Raw genomic sequence first — 14,877 nt, forward strand, 5'->3', positions numbered from 1 at the left:
TGCATGAGAGAAACCCAGCTTGCAGTGATGGACAGCTAATCCATCCTGGATGTTCCCCTTATTGCACCCTATGCTAAGTTCCAGCACCCTGACAACCCTCTACAGGAGAAGCATTTGTAAAATGGATGGTTTTAATGTTCTGGAATGTTCCATTACATTCTACATTTTAACTCTAAAAGTTTATTTCAAATAGTAAACTCTCCATGTAGTACATCTCCAAAAAATAATGAGCTTCTAATTATTAATAAATATAACCCTTATTAAGTGATATTAATAAAGTTTAATTGCTGTAAGACATCATCCTGTCAGTATGAGTCATTCTAATTAATAATAACAATTCCGTAGTTTATATAAGTATGAATTCTTTTATGGATGTCCCACAGGCAATTTTTCTTTGGCACGGAGCCTACTATAGTCCAAGCACTGCTCCTCAGTTTCTAGCAAAGTTCTGCATATTATCTGTCATTTTCCGTAACCTCTATGGTGCGATGTAGGGTTTCTTTTTGTTACTATTTCATGTCTTGAAGCCAGTTCAGTGAAATTTCTTTTAATAAACTGGGCATGATTTGCAGAGCACATCTGCCTCGTACTTGTCTTGAACTTGAGTTCCTCTGTTCTCTTTGAACATGATCATTCTCGGCACATGCATGCATGTTCTTTGATGGATTTTCATCCCATACACAGTGTCCCCTTGTGCCTTTTTATTCCTCAAGGTCCACAAGAACTTAATTCTAGATCAGCGGTTATGGAATATGCATAAACAGAAATACGGGTAACATTTTACTTGAGGGGCCACAAGTAACTAGAAACTGCATGAAATACATAAACCATTGCAACTGATTAATAATGAAAGAATATGGAATCAGTATGTAACTAACGCTTAGTTTCTGGTTAATTAATACATTCACTAAGAGTGTACTACTACATAATTAGTGCCCCCTCAAGTAAAGCATTACCGAAATATTGAAATAAAATCATGTGAAAAGCAACAGAATTCATATAGCTTCTATGTGACAAATCCACAGTGCTGGAAGTGAATAATCATTGCATTGGCTGCTGGAGTTCTCCCAGGTGTTTGAACCACCTGAATGTCACCTTCTCCCCTCGTATGGAATGCTCGGGCCTGTATTCGTCCACTGTTCTCATCCATCAGTCTGCTTTCAAATTAGCTTAATTTAGTTTAATTACCATTTTACATCACATAGGGGTGGGCGCTACACCTGTGTCATTACCGGCATGATAGTGCACTACGATATGTGCTATGACTTGCAGGTGAAAACAATGAAGGATCGGGGAAATAGGGTTTTAATGGGCACATGGAGAGGCATACAGGACAGAATCTTCACAACAATACAATGACGGTACTAGGGAAACATACTCTGACATGGACTTAAATACACAAGACTAATTGAAAACAACAAGAAACAGCTGATGACATCGGGATATCACACGAGGTTAATGAGGGGGCGTGGCACACAGAAGGATCATACGAGCCGCTCATGACAATTTGAATTTGTACTATACCAGTAACTGAAGTCTTCAGTCTAATTATACAACAACTTTGTATAATTATATATATTAAACAAAATAAGCTGGTGACATACGTATGTATATTCAGGGTTGGCAACTCTCACACATTTGGTGTGACACTCACACATTCTGACCCTTATGTTCACGGAAGAAATCTATTTTATTCCATTATAAACCTAAAATTAAGTACATTAAAAGTGCTGGGGTAGTTTGAAAATCCTAAAAATGATTTACAAGGTAATAAACCTGTTACATACATGTAAATGCATGTGTAGACTTGTCTCAAATTGAAAATCTCACTCCAGCCAGCTGACCAAAGTTGGCAACCCTGCGTTTTATTTGAAATGAAAAGTGAAATGCACTGTTTTTGACTGAAGTAACTTGTCATTCCCTTTGCGTTGTTACTCTGACAATTCTAAAACAAATATGAGAAAACATCACCTATGTCACTTTTATATATCTTTTCAAAATGAAACTGATAATAGCAATTAAAGTGTACTTAAGATATTATAAAATATTTGTTTCAATATATATAAAGGGACAGGACATACTACCCCTTGGAAAAAAGTAATACGGTGATATAATACTGTCACCGCCCAAAAAGTAAAGTGAAAATACCGTGATAAAGGTCATATCACGCACCCTACCATCACGTTCTGTTTGTACAGCCATGACTATTCCGGGTATTTAGAATTTTCAGCTGTTTTCAACCAAATATGGAAAAAATGTATGAAGATGCACAAAAACCATTGTAGATATTCACAATTGTCTAATATAGTATTCGGTTATGAGGTAGAAGTTACTGTATTGCATACAGTAAGAATATATAAACTGAAAAGTGCAGTCACTTTACATTGCTTTAGACTTGGAATTCTGTGTTAGAGAGACACAAAAGTTGTTATTTCTTTTACTACAGAAAAATGCTACCTCTGAAGTATGTGGTGAATTATACTAGAAACAAAAGTGAGATGAATGTTATGAAACCACAGAAGAATATTTATGTTCCCCTGACAGAAAAGATAAAATGAGTTACAATGGAGTAGCATTTGATCAAATACCTGGCTCATACCTACAAACAAACTACCAAATAACTAAGAAGCCAGCAGATATCATTACTCTTTTGTTTCAGAGCTAGTCTTTTTATTAAGGCAATCACATAGTGTTTTTATTCATTATATATTTTTGTCAGGTTCCATAAAGCTTTATTTCGTCAATGTGATACGTTGCCATGGTGAGGGATCAGTTTGGAAGACTCTGGGTGTTACCCTTTAATGACAGATGCAGGGAATCATCCTGTATGGACCAATCATCTAGCACCATATGGCCACAAATGAAAGCCCATCATTTCAAGTTATAGCTTAAATGACTTACGTCCCTTCATTTCACAACAGTCTTTCAGATCTCCCCACAATTTACTTTGTGTCCATATATTGCTCATTTCACATCAAATTTTAAAAGCCATGGAAACAGCTAGTCCTGGAAATTGGAGAATATTTGGAGTCAAAATTAGCAATAATCTGGGATTTTTTTTATTTTAATAGAGCACGTTCTCCGTGTATCATTGTGGGGTTTCCTCCGGGTACTATGGCTCCCCCCCCACCCCCACAGTCCATGCCGAGGCTGATTAAAGTTGCCAAACAGGCATACATTTCACTGTTTCACCTTTGACCCTTAACCTCCAATTGTTCTGGGGTGCTGTATGTTGGGTGACATAGAACCATGACCCCTGTACTGTATTAATGTCTGTGTGTCGCAGAGAACAAGATGGAACATGTGAAAACTACACAATTTCTACATGGTGATGAATAAAATATCTATATTGTATTCCATTCTATTCTATTCTATAATTTTATAATCTGCTTTTTAACAATATTTACAGTACTTCAGTTCTTAAATATTGTGCTATGCTCAGAATAAGCTTTTAATCAGTACAGAGTATGCTGTATATAGCTTGTTTATGTAAATGATTCTGTTTTTGTGCTTTTCATAACCTCCTGGCGTAGAGTTGGATACACAAAGCTGTTACCTCTGCAGCCTCAAAGCCATGATCCTGCATTTTCCTTATCTTTAAGTCACAAAGCCCAAACCTTGTTTATTTTGTCTAAAAGATAATCCTATTAAGTTGCTGAGACTGTGAGCAGGATATGAATCTAATTGCTCTCACACTGTAACCTCACAAAAGGAATGAAATAGGCACAACCATCCCTTCCGTAGAGGAAGAGATGCTTCCCCTGTTTCTTGCCTTGTTGTATAACAGCTATAAGTCTCCTGTGACCGTTGTAGCATTAGCACTTTTGTAACGAATAAATCAGACCTGACACATTCAGAATTGTTAGTCCGGGCATTTTCTAGCTGAAGGTTTTTTATTTTGTACGTAAGTAACTGTCAAGGTCTCCTTTCTTCTCGGCTAGAATCGGAGGTTTTAAATGAACTCCAAACAGAACAGCTCTGTACATTTTATGTCATTTGGAGCCTGTTCACTTGTGATAATTACGCCCTGCCTGCGTACGTTGGCATCAGTACCATTGGAAGTGACAGATCGCAGATAATGCTGCCGATGAGAATGGCTTTCCTTATCTGACAGGATGGAGGTACCGGTTTAATGATTTCCTGGAATTAAAAAAAAAACGAAGGCGGTTTGCAAAAACCCCGCCTTCACCTTCAGTCACAATCTACAGAGATAAGAGGGGCCCTGATGGAATCGCTCCCTGGAATTTCTTAATTAACGGACACACAGTTAGAAGCCTGACTGAAAAGATCCTTTTAAGTTACCTGCAAACACAGTACATGGAAACGGCGTTGAATATAAGCAAAGAGTATAAGTGCAGTAACATTTCAATATTGGGAAAGGCTAAATTGTTACACCTTTCCAGTTTGAAACAGATGATTACTTAATCTACTAATCAATGAATTACTTTTAGCTTTCTTGAGGGGGTGGCACAGTGGTGTCGTGGCCTGCAGAGTTATCCCCCAGCCTTAAGCACTGTGGTTCGATTTCCTGTGCCTGTTCCATGTGTCTGGAGTTTGCATGATCTAGGGACTTCCTCCGGATACTCCTGTTTCCCCGCCTCAGTTTAAAAACACACAAAGTTGAATTTGCGGTTCAAAACTTTCCATCATTGTGAATGGCATGTATGTGCCCTGTGATGGGTTGGTGCCCCATCCTGGCTCTGCATTCCCACAACTCCATACAGGACTAGCAGTAAGTATATAACATGAATAAATGAACTTTTCTAAGCAATCTGAAAAGATTTAAACCAACACATCTCTGATAACACTATTAATATTATAGCTCTGTCAGGTTCATTGACAGAAATTCCTTTGCCAGATGTTCAAAATCCCATTGCCCTTTATGATGCAGGTATCAATGCTCTATGACCATTTGCTCAACATAATCATCAACATCTTTATTTATATTCATATTCACAGTGTACAGCCCTCTGTATATTTAGTCTCTGCAATCAAAAGTCAGCATTTCAAGCATCTGACCCCTTTAGTATTCACTAATAATTCATTCGAATGAGTAGTAATTCCAATGACAACAATAATTTGTCCATAATAAAGAAGCAATTTAAAGGCTGATTGCTTTGTCAAATCAGGAGCCCAAACCCTCATTGGCTAATACAACATTACAACGAGTTTATCCCTTTTATAGGGATGGAGATGCTAATCACAGTGCTGCTTAATACATTTCATTGTGCTGATGTGAGCCTACATGATAAATGCTGAATGTATGGACCTCTTAAAATCAGAGCTAAATATGATTCAGTCCTATGATGAAATTTCCAGATAAATTTTGGCTTCTGAAACACCGAATCATGTAATTTATGCCCCTAATAGGAAGAGTGCTCAAATAGTCTGTGACTCAATTTAACCTTTTAGGATACGTGTTAAGGTAAATTGAAAGAAATGAAAAAAAAATTATTGTACGGTGTAACACATAGTGTGAACATATTGCTGATTTGATCTGACCCCTAAATAATACTAATTTAATCCACCAAACACTATAAAAAATTAACGTGTACAACAGTGTGGTACCAATAAGTCATATAACTGATCATTAATCTGACACATTTAAATGAGGCCTTTTGAATGGCAGCAAAATTATATCATTTTACTCAGGCCTTTATTATGTGAGATGGTTTATTTTTTCCTTTTAAATGTTTTCTTTGGACTAAAACAGGCTTCTGAACTGAGTGACTGCAACCTCCCTGTGGGGTATCTGCACTCAAACATTATTTCACAGAATGCTCAGGTGGATTATGACACTGTTACCAGCCAACTTAACATCTTATTTATATACAGAGAGCGATGTGATTGTATTTCCACTATGGGGATTCTCATGGTTCCTTTAAAGCCCTAAATTCCCCAGCTACAGTCTTTGTCAGGAGAAAAACTGACACCATTTATCAAGCCCTTTTGAGATAAACGTGAACGTGAAGAGTCATCTGACAAAAAAAGATGCTTGTGAAAGAAACCCAACTTCTGATGTGAACTTGCGTTTTAAGTAGATAAATATCAGGGTAAGCGTTACAAAACTGAAGTCACCTATTTGTATTGCACTAGATGCCATTTCTCAATCAGTAAGAGCCTTATAGAGATGATATACTACACAAAACAAACCATGCATGACTTCATTTGTGATTAAGCTCACCTTTGTGGTGAAATATACTACACTATTGCCAAGATGGTGTCTAGAGTTATATTCTCCCTGATATGGGTTTATAGACAGTTGGAAAGTCAGACATGCAATCACTATATAGTTGCAAAGGTATCAAATATTGAATTCACAACTAAGAAAGTTAGAAGTAAAGTTGTGGTAATCGATTCAAGACTTGAACTCGAGTCCGGTCTAGAATCCACACATGAGTGCAATCAGGTGAAATTTTTCTCAGTCTTGACTTGTCATCAATTATCCGGTTTGCAAAACATCCAGTAAAAAGGAGCACACTGCAAATGTCGCAAAGCATCGATAACGGAGGCGGCAGGCAGGACTTACACTCTGTCGACATTTGGAATAGGAAATATCAAGACAGCTGCATAGGTTCGTGGTCGAGCCAAGTGTCCAGGCAAAATTTGTTTTATTATGTCATTTAGAGATAGGTATCTTACTAGCTAGCCCATGCCTTAAAATAATGATTATTATTATACTTTATTAATCCCTGTGTCTGAAATTCTCATTCTTACACATCAGAAACCTTGGTCTCCTGAGAGACAGAGTCAGTCAGTGTTCAGCTTCCATGAAGTAGTTATGTTTAAAGGTTTTAGGGGAAACTGGAGACAATTGATGAACAGGGCTGGTTTAGGCTTGGATGGTATCTACTTTTAACACATTTTAATGCAAAGAAAATAGCACCTTTAAATGTGACAGGGAGTGACTGTGTATGTGTGAAATTCACGTCTTTGATTTGATGCTTTTTTTTAGTGCGCTAAAAGCTCAACAGTTGCACGTGTTCAACAATGGCTCTCAGTTGTTCCCTGAGGGGCGTGATGGTGGTGTGATTGATCTGCTGGGAGCAGAATCAAACCAGCAATTTTCCAGATACTGGAGTTTTAACCAGTTTAGTCACACACCACATCTGACTAAACACATTAAATTTTAGGTAGCTACATATTGCTATCTATGTACTTAAATTATTGGGGTATGTTTCCAAATTAATGATGTTATGCATACTGATGGTAACTAGGCTAGGTAGTTATAAAATTGATGTTACATTTAACATTTATATTTAACATTTATATTTACATTTACACTTAAGTTTTATATTTAACATTTATATTTATATTTACACTTAAGTTTTATATTTAACATTTATATTTATATTTACATTTAACATTTATATTTAACATTTACATTTAATATTTATATATAGACAAGCCATTTATATTTACATATGATGAACAATTTTGAACATAATTTACACAGCAAAAAAACCTGATGATCCACAACACCATTGACTTCTAGCTAAATGTCAGAAAATTGCACTAAATGTTGAAAAAGTGGCAAGTACAAAAATGTTTGCTATCTTTACAAAAGGCGCCCCATACTTCATATTAAACATTTCAGATTTGTTTAGTCATAATTATGGAGTTTAGATTCATATTCTATAAGTGAACTTTTCTGGACTTGGGTTCAGATTTGTGCTACCCTACAATAAAAAGCTATGTACCGTAGCAGTTTGATGTATTGCACACGGATATAACGTGACACTTAGCCTTTAAACTGCAACAAATCTGACTTTGAGCAATGCGGTATCTTTGAAGTCACAAAATTTGAAACAGAACGACTCTTAGGGATCAGAGAGATATTAGTTATGTGTCAAAGGAAAATGAAAACATATAGTAATTGAACAATAAACCATGTGTGAAAGCATATGTTGCATGGCATTGGTAAGTCCTATCAGTTCTGAAACCATCTTGATCGTGCTGTTGGTGTATCACTCAAAGGTATGCTCACTCATGTCAGTCCGATGCACAAAATCAGAGCTCTGAATGCTAAATCATTCACTAATAATGTGTTCAGTTGCATTATAAAATGTCAATAATGACAATAATTGGTCACCTAAAAAATACATTTAAAAATTGTTTACTTAGTAGACTTAAAACTTGTCATCTAAGAAAGGTATAAGTTATTTAATGGGACTGACAAAGCAATCATAATGGCTTATATGTTGTACTGTGATAACATTACCAAAAGCTTTTATTACGGAATAAATTGCGAATAGGAAGTCTTAAATACAATACAGCTTAAGTCCCAAATATATGATTGATTATGTACAGTACAAATTATCAGGAAACCATGGTTAAGGAAGTAAACTAATAAAGTATCGGGTAGTAGATCTAAGGTGAAGTCATGCACGAGAGCAGACTGAAATGGAACTTACATTCAAACACTCAGTCAAATATAACATTTTTTTCCTGTTTTACACAGCTAGATAACTATGTAGCAGTATTGTAATGTGACCCTACAGACACTAGACATAATCCCCAGAGGGCAATTCTAATCTAGTCTGTGACAAATTTTAGAAAAATAAACAAAACATTCCCTGAAATATACCCTGTGTTGTAATACAACAACAGCAACAACAGATATGACTCACTGATAATTTTATTTTACCATGCACATATATACATATTTGCACACTAACATAGTAAAATGATTTGGCAATACATTTTAAACAAATGTTACGATTAGATGTAAAAAACATCACAAAAATACAGGTTCCTGACAGCTTACGAATTTTCATTACACCGTACAGCCATGACCTTAATATTCCTTAAGTACGCAGCTAAATAGTTGTACTCCTGAAATGTATGTTTTTAATAACAACTACATTATGTATTTTATGTAATTATGGGAATATTGTGGCACACACACCTGCCAGGAATTTCATTACAGAACTAAATAAAATAAACATACACAAATAAAGTGCTCCCCCTGGTGGTGCAGTTCCAATCGATTATATGTGTTCTCGTGTTAACTTGATGTGCTTTATAGAAAATCAATTTAGTATAGATGGTATCAAAATAAATCATGAGCTAAACTGGATGCAGCAATGAGGAAATGAGGGCCCAGCAGAGCAAATGTTTATACTGTGCATGATGTGTACAGACTGTGGACATTTAGATGTAAAGTCTGCATAAGTCTATTGTAATAAAGACTGCTAGACACTGTTAGCCTATGGCTATTAAAATAGTCCTAAGGTTTACCTCCCAGACCACTCCAGTCCTTTAGGTGGTTTAATATAAACTGACAATTCTGACAAGAAAAACATTGTCAAAACACCTCTAAAATATACTTGTAACATGGCCTTAACACATTCATTCACACATAGATTACATCACAAGTTAACTAATAATTAAAATTGTTGGTAGAAATTCTTTAATGGAAGATAACTGATAGCCAGTGTACAGCACAGTCTAGATGCAATCAAAATAAACCTCCTTTTAATGCTCATTCACAAAGCATATACTCCACTAGAGGCTATATAGGAACATAGAGTACCTAAATTAAATAATTATTGGCAATTACTGGTTTTTCTCCTTAGATAAATGTGTATATTTATCTGTATTGTTGTTCTTTTTTTATTTGTCTCATTTTATTTGATGTTCATGCAGAAGGAGTGGGGGATTTTGCTAAAATTGATTCTAGCAGTCAAAGTTTTTTTTTCTTTTCAATGTTTTCAATAGAGTCCAAAGCCATCTTTTGTCTGGGCCCTAATGAGTTTTATTCACTGAGAAATGAAAGATGACTGTGACGAGAGGATTTTGCTTTTTAATGACCGCTGTATCCTCAGAAAAGGCCCAGGGTGAATACGCTGACGTCTGAGGGCAGTTAAGCTCGAAGCCAATGAGCCAAATTACCCTGCCCTGTGTAACTTTGTTTGGGTGAAGGTAGTAGAACCAAGCCTCAGAAACACCATGGGGTCCACGTAATGCGGCGCTCGATAGGTGTTCTTTAATGTCAGTTGTCCAGAAACTAGCTTGTGGTACAAAACGAATACAGACTGACTTAATCCAGGCCAGGTTCAGCAGCGTACTGTTTGTTCTGTAAATAAGCAGGAAAAATGACTGACAAGATTCACCAGATAGCAGAGGGCTGCTGCACTCCATAATTACCATTTACATAACCCCCCCCCCCCTCCCAATTTGTGCACCTTGCGTGCTACATCTGACCAGGCCTTAAAGCGGCATTAAAAAAAAAAAAAGTACATTATATTCCGCTGTGGCTGAGTAGAAACCAGAACCAGGCAGATAAATAAAAAAGGGACTTGAGATCGACAGTGGCTGGACAGGTACCCTAGAGGTCGTACTTTTGGAGCAGTTCAGACTGCCACTGGCGTTTGCGCTCGGGAAATTCGCAGGGAATTTTGATCTTGTGGAAGTCCTGGATGCACTGTTTCATCTCCTCCTCGACACTCAGCTTCTCGGTCAGCTTCCTTCGATTGAGGCCTCCCTCCCGGGGGCTATTGTTGCCCACCAGTGACTGGAAGAGCTCGCTGTTGCGCCTCTTGTCTGGCAGCTGCATCCACTGTACGGACCCTTTCTTAGAGGGTCGGCCCAGGGTGAGCGTGCTGGGTTGCCGGGAGACAGACTGCAGGGCCCCGCAAGGGGCGCCGGAGGCCCCGCACACTGGGCCATCCTGAGGCGAGGTGGCTTCAGAGTGTGTCTCAGAGCTGGAGGTGGACAGCTCATTTAGGGAGGCTCCGCTCTCGCTCCCTTTGTCTGGATGCTTCTCATGCCTATGGTCCTCGCAGTCCTGCTTTGGAGACGTTGTCCTGTTGGCTGGTCCTGCCAAAAGAAGTCACAACAATGGATGTGAAAGTTGGTCCTCTTTTTGTTACCAGTAGGGAGCACAGTGGTCAAAGTACTCAACAGGGAAAGGAAACAAAAATAAATAAACAAATAAGGTGTCAGCTTAACTAAAAGGATTTGATAAACATCCGTTCAACTGAGAGAGTACATATACAAAAATGCATAAATGAAAATACATCCTTTTTTATAACTGCTCATCCAATACAGCTTGAAGTTGATCCCTAGAAGCACAGGACACAAGGTAGGGGACATCCTGGGATGCACTCAGACATGATCTAGAAACAGGAGGAAACCAGGAACCACAGAACCACAGTATGACGTGTAGTTGAGAGTCAGTAACATGAATAAGTGAGGCAATGCACCTTAGATGTGATCGTCTCCTAATTTAATCAATGAAGGGTTATCGATAAATGAGAGGTATTGAATTGGCTCATGCACTCCCTGTTACCACATTACTTTTCAATTTCCCATAGTAGCAATAGTCCTACCACAAGTATAAAAGAAGGGAAGTATTTCTACCACCGTGTTCCGTAACATTCCTGCATGGCTGCCCTGTCACAAGACCAAGGGCAGTTCACTTCCACGTTTGGCTCCTTGGTGGAAAAATGAGTCACTACCTGCCATCTGTTCTTTTCCTCTGCTTCCAGGTTCCTTCCACTTGAAACATTCCTGAAATTACAGTGATAGATTGCACTCCCAAGCTACATCTCAGTTATCTACGCTAGGCTTATTCTGCGGTCAGATACTGCTGTTGTCAGTGTACCTTCTGTCTCCCTGGCATTGCTGCAATATCTATTAATCTCTATTCTCTTAGCAAAATGCAATTCATTTTGTTTGCAACCTTGCGATGGCTGTCAAATCACTAACCGATTGTACCCCTAAATTTTGGCAAACAATGTACGCAGTTAATCAAACACAGATCTGGTGAAATGTTTATGCGGTTCATTGGATTTTGATGTATGTGTGAGTGCTTAGTTGTGCCTTAAACATTTTTTAAGTTTTAGTTCATGCACAATTCGCAGCGAACACATTTTGAGCATGATGTTATGTGCTGTGTGTGGTTTTCTGCTGGTATGTTAATCCATACATCTTTCTGAGCTGTGTAATTACACTTCTGATTAGCCATTTTGTGGGAGAAGCACAGGGAGCTCAGGCTGAACATGGTTTTAAGCCAAGCAATATAACACAAATCCGTCTTATTAATAGCAGCCTGTCCATCTGTCTCTCTGTCTGCTCTTCGCTGAAGGCAGGTTTTCTTCTTGACTCCTTTCTTTGTCTCAGAATTGCATACTGAGCGAGTAAAAACTGTATTTCTTTACAAACTTAGAATACATTACATTAAAAATGTATATGTTGCAAAGCAACATATCATATATAAAAATATATCCAGCTTATTTAGCATTTTATTGCAGTGACTGAACAATAATGACCAGCTTTAAATGAGTCGTACTCTCACCCAATGCACATATGTCAGAATATTTCTCAATATCAATTTAGCAGAGCTTTAAATTCCATGTTGCACGACCCCCAAGTCTTTTAACCAAATAAATCTCTAAAATATAAGCGATGGAAGTTCAAACATAAAGATTTCATGCGTTTGCTGTAAATCCTCAAGCAGCCCGGGATTACATTTTTATTTGAAATGCTATTTAAAGAACAGCGCCCACTAGCATAGCATATGGAGGATCATGGGGTGCTTGTCAAGCCACATTACATTGTTCTCTTTGTGCGCAAATGAGAGGTGCTTTCTCTAAGGAGGAGTAAATAAAAAATAGCTTAGGGAGATAACAGAAAACAAAATGTGTGTAGATGTACAGATGCCATTCAGCATCACTTTCTTTCCTGTATAAATGACTGCAGGTAAAAACTAATGGTATCACTTTATTTGGGGGGGGGGGGATAATGCACTATTGTGTTCTTAATTAACCACAAAATTACCAATTATGTACTTAGCATCAAGTCATTTAGCTCTGTCTTAACACAGAATTTAGTTAACCACTTTATAGGGGACATAATCATTATCTACCTACTAGATATTAGTAATTATCATTCTTATGAACCAGTATGTAGGTTAGCTGAGGTAAAAAACAAGGTGTGGGAACTATCTATATATTAGTCCTGTTAATTAATGTACTCATGCATTTATCCTATGTTCGTTCATCATAATTAATCGTAACGTCATTTATTTCAAGCAGTTACTATATTTGATACTATATTTATTAATTTTGACAATTGTGAACTACTGAAGGAACAAATGATGAATAACACAAATAGTGAAATACTGATCTCATGTTTGTTCAGCATTAAAGAATCGTGACGCATCTTTTACAAGTATCTCAAGTAGCTACTACTGCATGATTTGTTAATAAGTAGTAATTGATTTACTACTAAGTTACTAAGGAACCATATTGTAAAGTGTTACTATACTAACTACCCAGCTAACAATGTTAGGCTAAAATGTGCCTTAGAACTATACTTCTTATGTAATCCACAATGAGCAGACACACAATGGATAAACTTGTCCGTACACACATCCACCCACAGACACAAAAACACAGTCTGTTGCAAAACCTACTTCCTCCAAAACACTCTCAAAAGGCAGTAAGAACTTTTCAGTGTCTTTTCAACTGTACCTATATTTTTTATGGTTAAAAGATTGCAATCTGGAGTGGTAGTGAATTGCCCACACTGGATCTGAGCCATACTCCTTGGAGCGGCGGTCTCTGCAGTTTAAATATTGCTGAGACATGTTCTGCCTTATTTAAAACAGTACATGCCTGGTTATTTTTGTAAGGAGGCATAAGGCATTGGTTTAGCTTAAGGTCAAACTCAGTAAATGATATACCATGTTTGTGTAAATGCGAACATTTAAATGAGAGTGACATAATGTTTGTATGTATGTTTTATTCTTAGTCTTCTTCTTATGATTATTATCATTATTAGTAATAGTAGTAGTAGTAGAAGCATTGTCATTATTATTATTAATAATATTAATAATAATAATAATAATAATAATAATAATATTGGCCATAGAGATACATGTGCAGGCACTGATATAACTGCTATTCTAAAACCAAATATACAATCATCTTTTCCCAAAACATACTCAATCACACTTGTGAAACAGAATAACATTTGTTCAGTGATTATCTACCAAATAATAACATGCTCTCGGTGGAGCTGAAGAGCTTTCCAAAAAAAGTGTATGTTTTTGTTTTTTACTGAAGGACAGATGTGACGTGAGTTTCACAGCTTATAGCCCTGGGGAAATGCTAACCCCTACCTGGTGTATTTGAATTTGAATTTTATTCTAAACTTTAAAAGGCATGCAAACAACCATCTGTTTTCCATTTATTGATTGTTAAACAATTTAGGGCTCCTTTTAAAACCCATTCGTGCTTTTACAACAACACTTCATAAACACAATTTATTAGTTTAATCTGTCAGAAGCAAAATATTGGGGCAGAGGTGTTAAATAGAAAATAGACAAAATTCACTTAAAATTATCAAAGCCGTCACAGGGTGGCAATTTGTTGGGGTTGATATGTTTTATCTTAATTCTGAGTTTTAATTCCTATATCATACAAAACAAATTGTGCATATTATTGTGCACGTATCAGCTCTGACAGCATACAAAAAAATTGCCTTCCGGCTTAATAGTACTGACTTTTTTCCTATGTTATGTAAGGTTTCCATTTGTTTTCTTGGCACTTCGCTCACCAACACTTTTTTGGCACTCTGTGGCTCTGTGAGTCAGAGTGGACAACTCTCTTTCCACAGAGAGTGTGTGATTAATTATTTGTTCAGAGCAGGGGCCAAGGCTTTTCTTTCACTGTGTAATGTGGCAGTGAAAGGTGGCAAATTTAGACCCTTAGTCCTTATTTAAAGGCGACTGGCATCCTGCACTCTAGAGACAATGAAAGGGATTGAACTTACAGAGGTGGATAGATCAGGTCCAGAAAATAGCACTATCCCTCTCTTTCTCTCCCTCTCTCTCTCTGTCTCTCTCTCTCTCTCTCTCTATATATATAT

At 37.1% G+C, this 14,877-nt stretch overlaps 1 protein-coding gene across 1 annotated transcript in view; it reads right to left on the bottom strand.

The window, feature by feature from the left end:
- Window positions 1-8,587: 8,587 nt before the first annotated feature.
- LOC125721159 (BTB/POZ domain-containing protein KCTD8-like) overlaps window positions 8,588-14,877 on the bottom strand; it is a 45,928-nt gene continuing 39,638 nt past the window's right edge. The window contains exon 2 of the mRNA XM_048997187.1: window positions 8,588-10,821. Coding sequence (XP_048853144.1) covers window positions 10,331-10,821 — 491 coding nt within the window. The 3' untranslated portion in view covers window positions 8,588-10,330. The remainder of the gene's footprint in view (window positions 10,822-14,877) is intronic.

The sequence above is a fragment of the Brienomyrus brachyistius genome, unplaced genomic scaffold, assembly GCF_023856365.1.
Source record: "Brienomyrus brachyistius isolate T26 unplaced genomic scaffold, BBRACH_0.4 scaffold32, whole genome shotgun sequence".
Lineage (NCBI taxonomy): Eukaryota > Metazoa > Chordata > Actinopteri > Osteoglossiformes > Mormyridae > Brienomyrus > Brienomyrus brachyistius.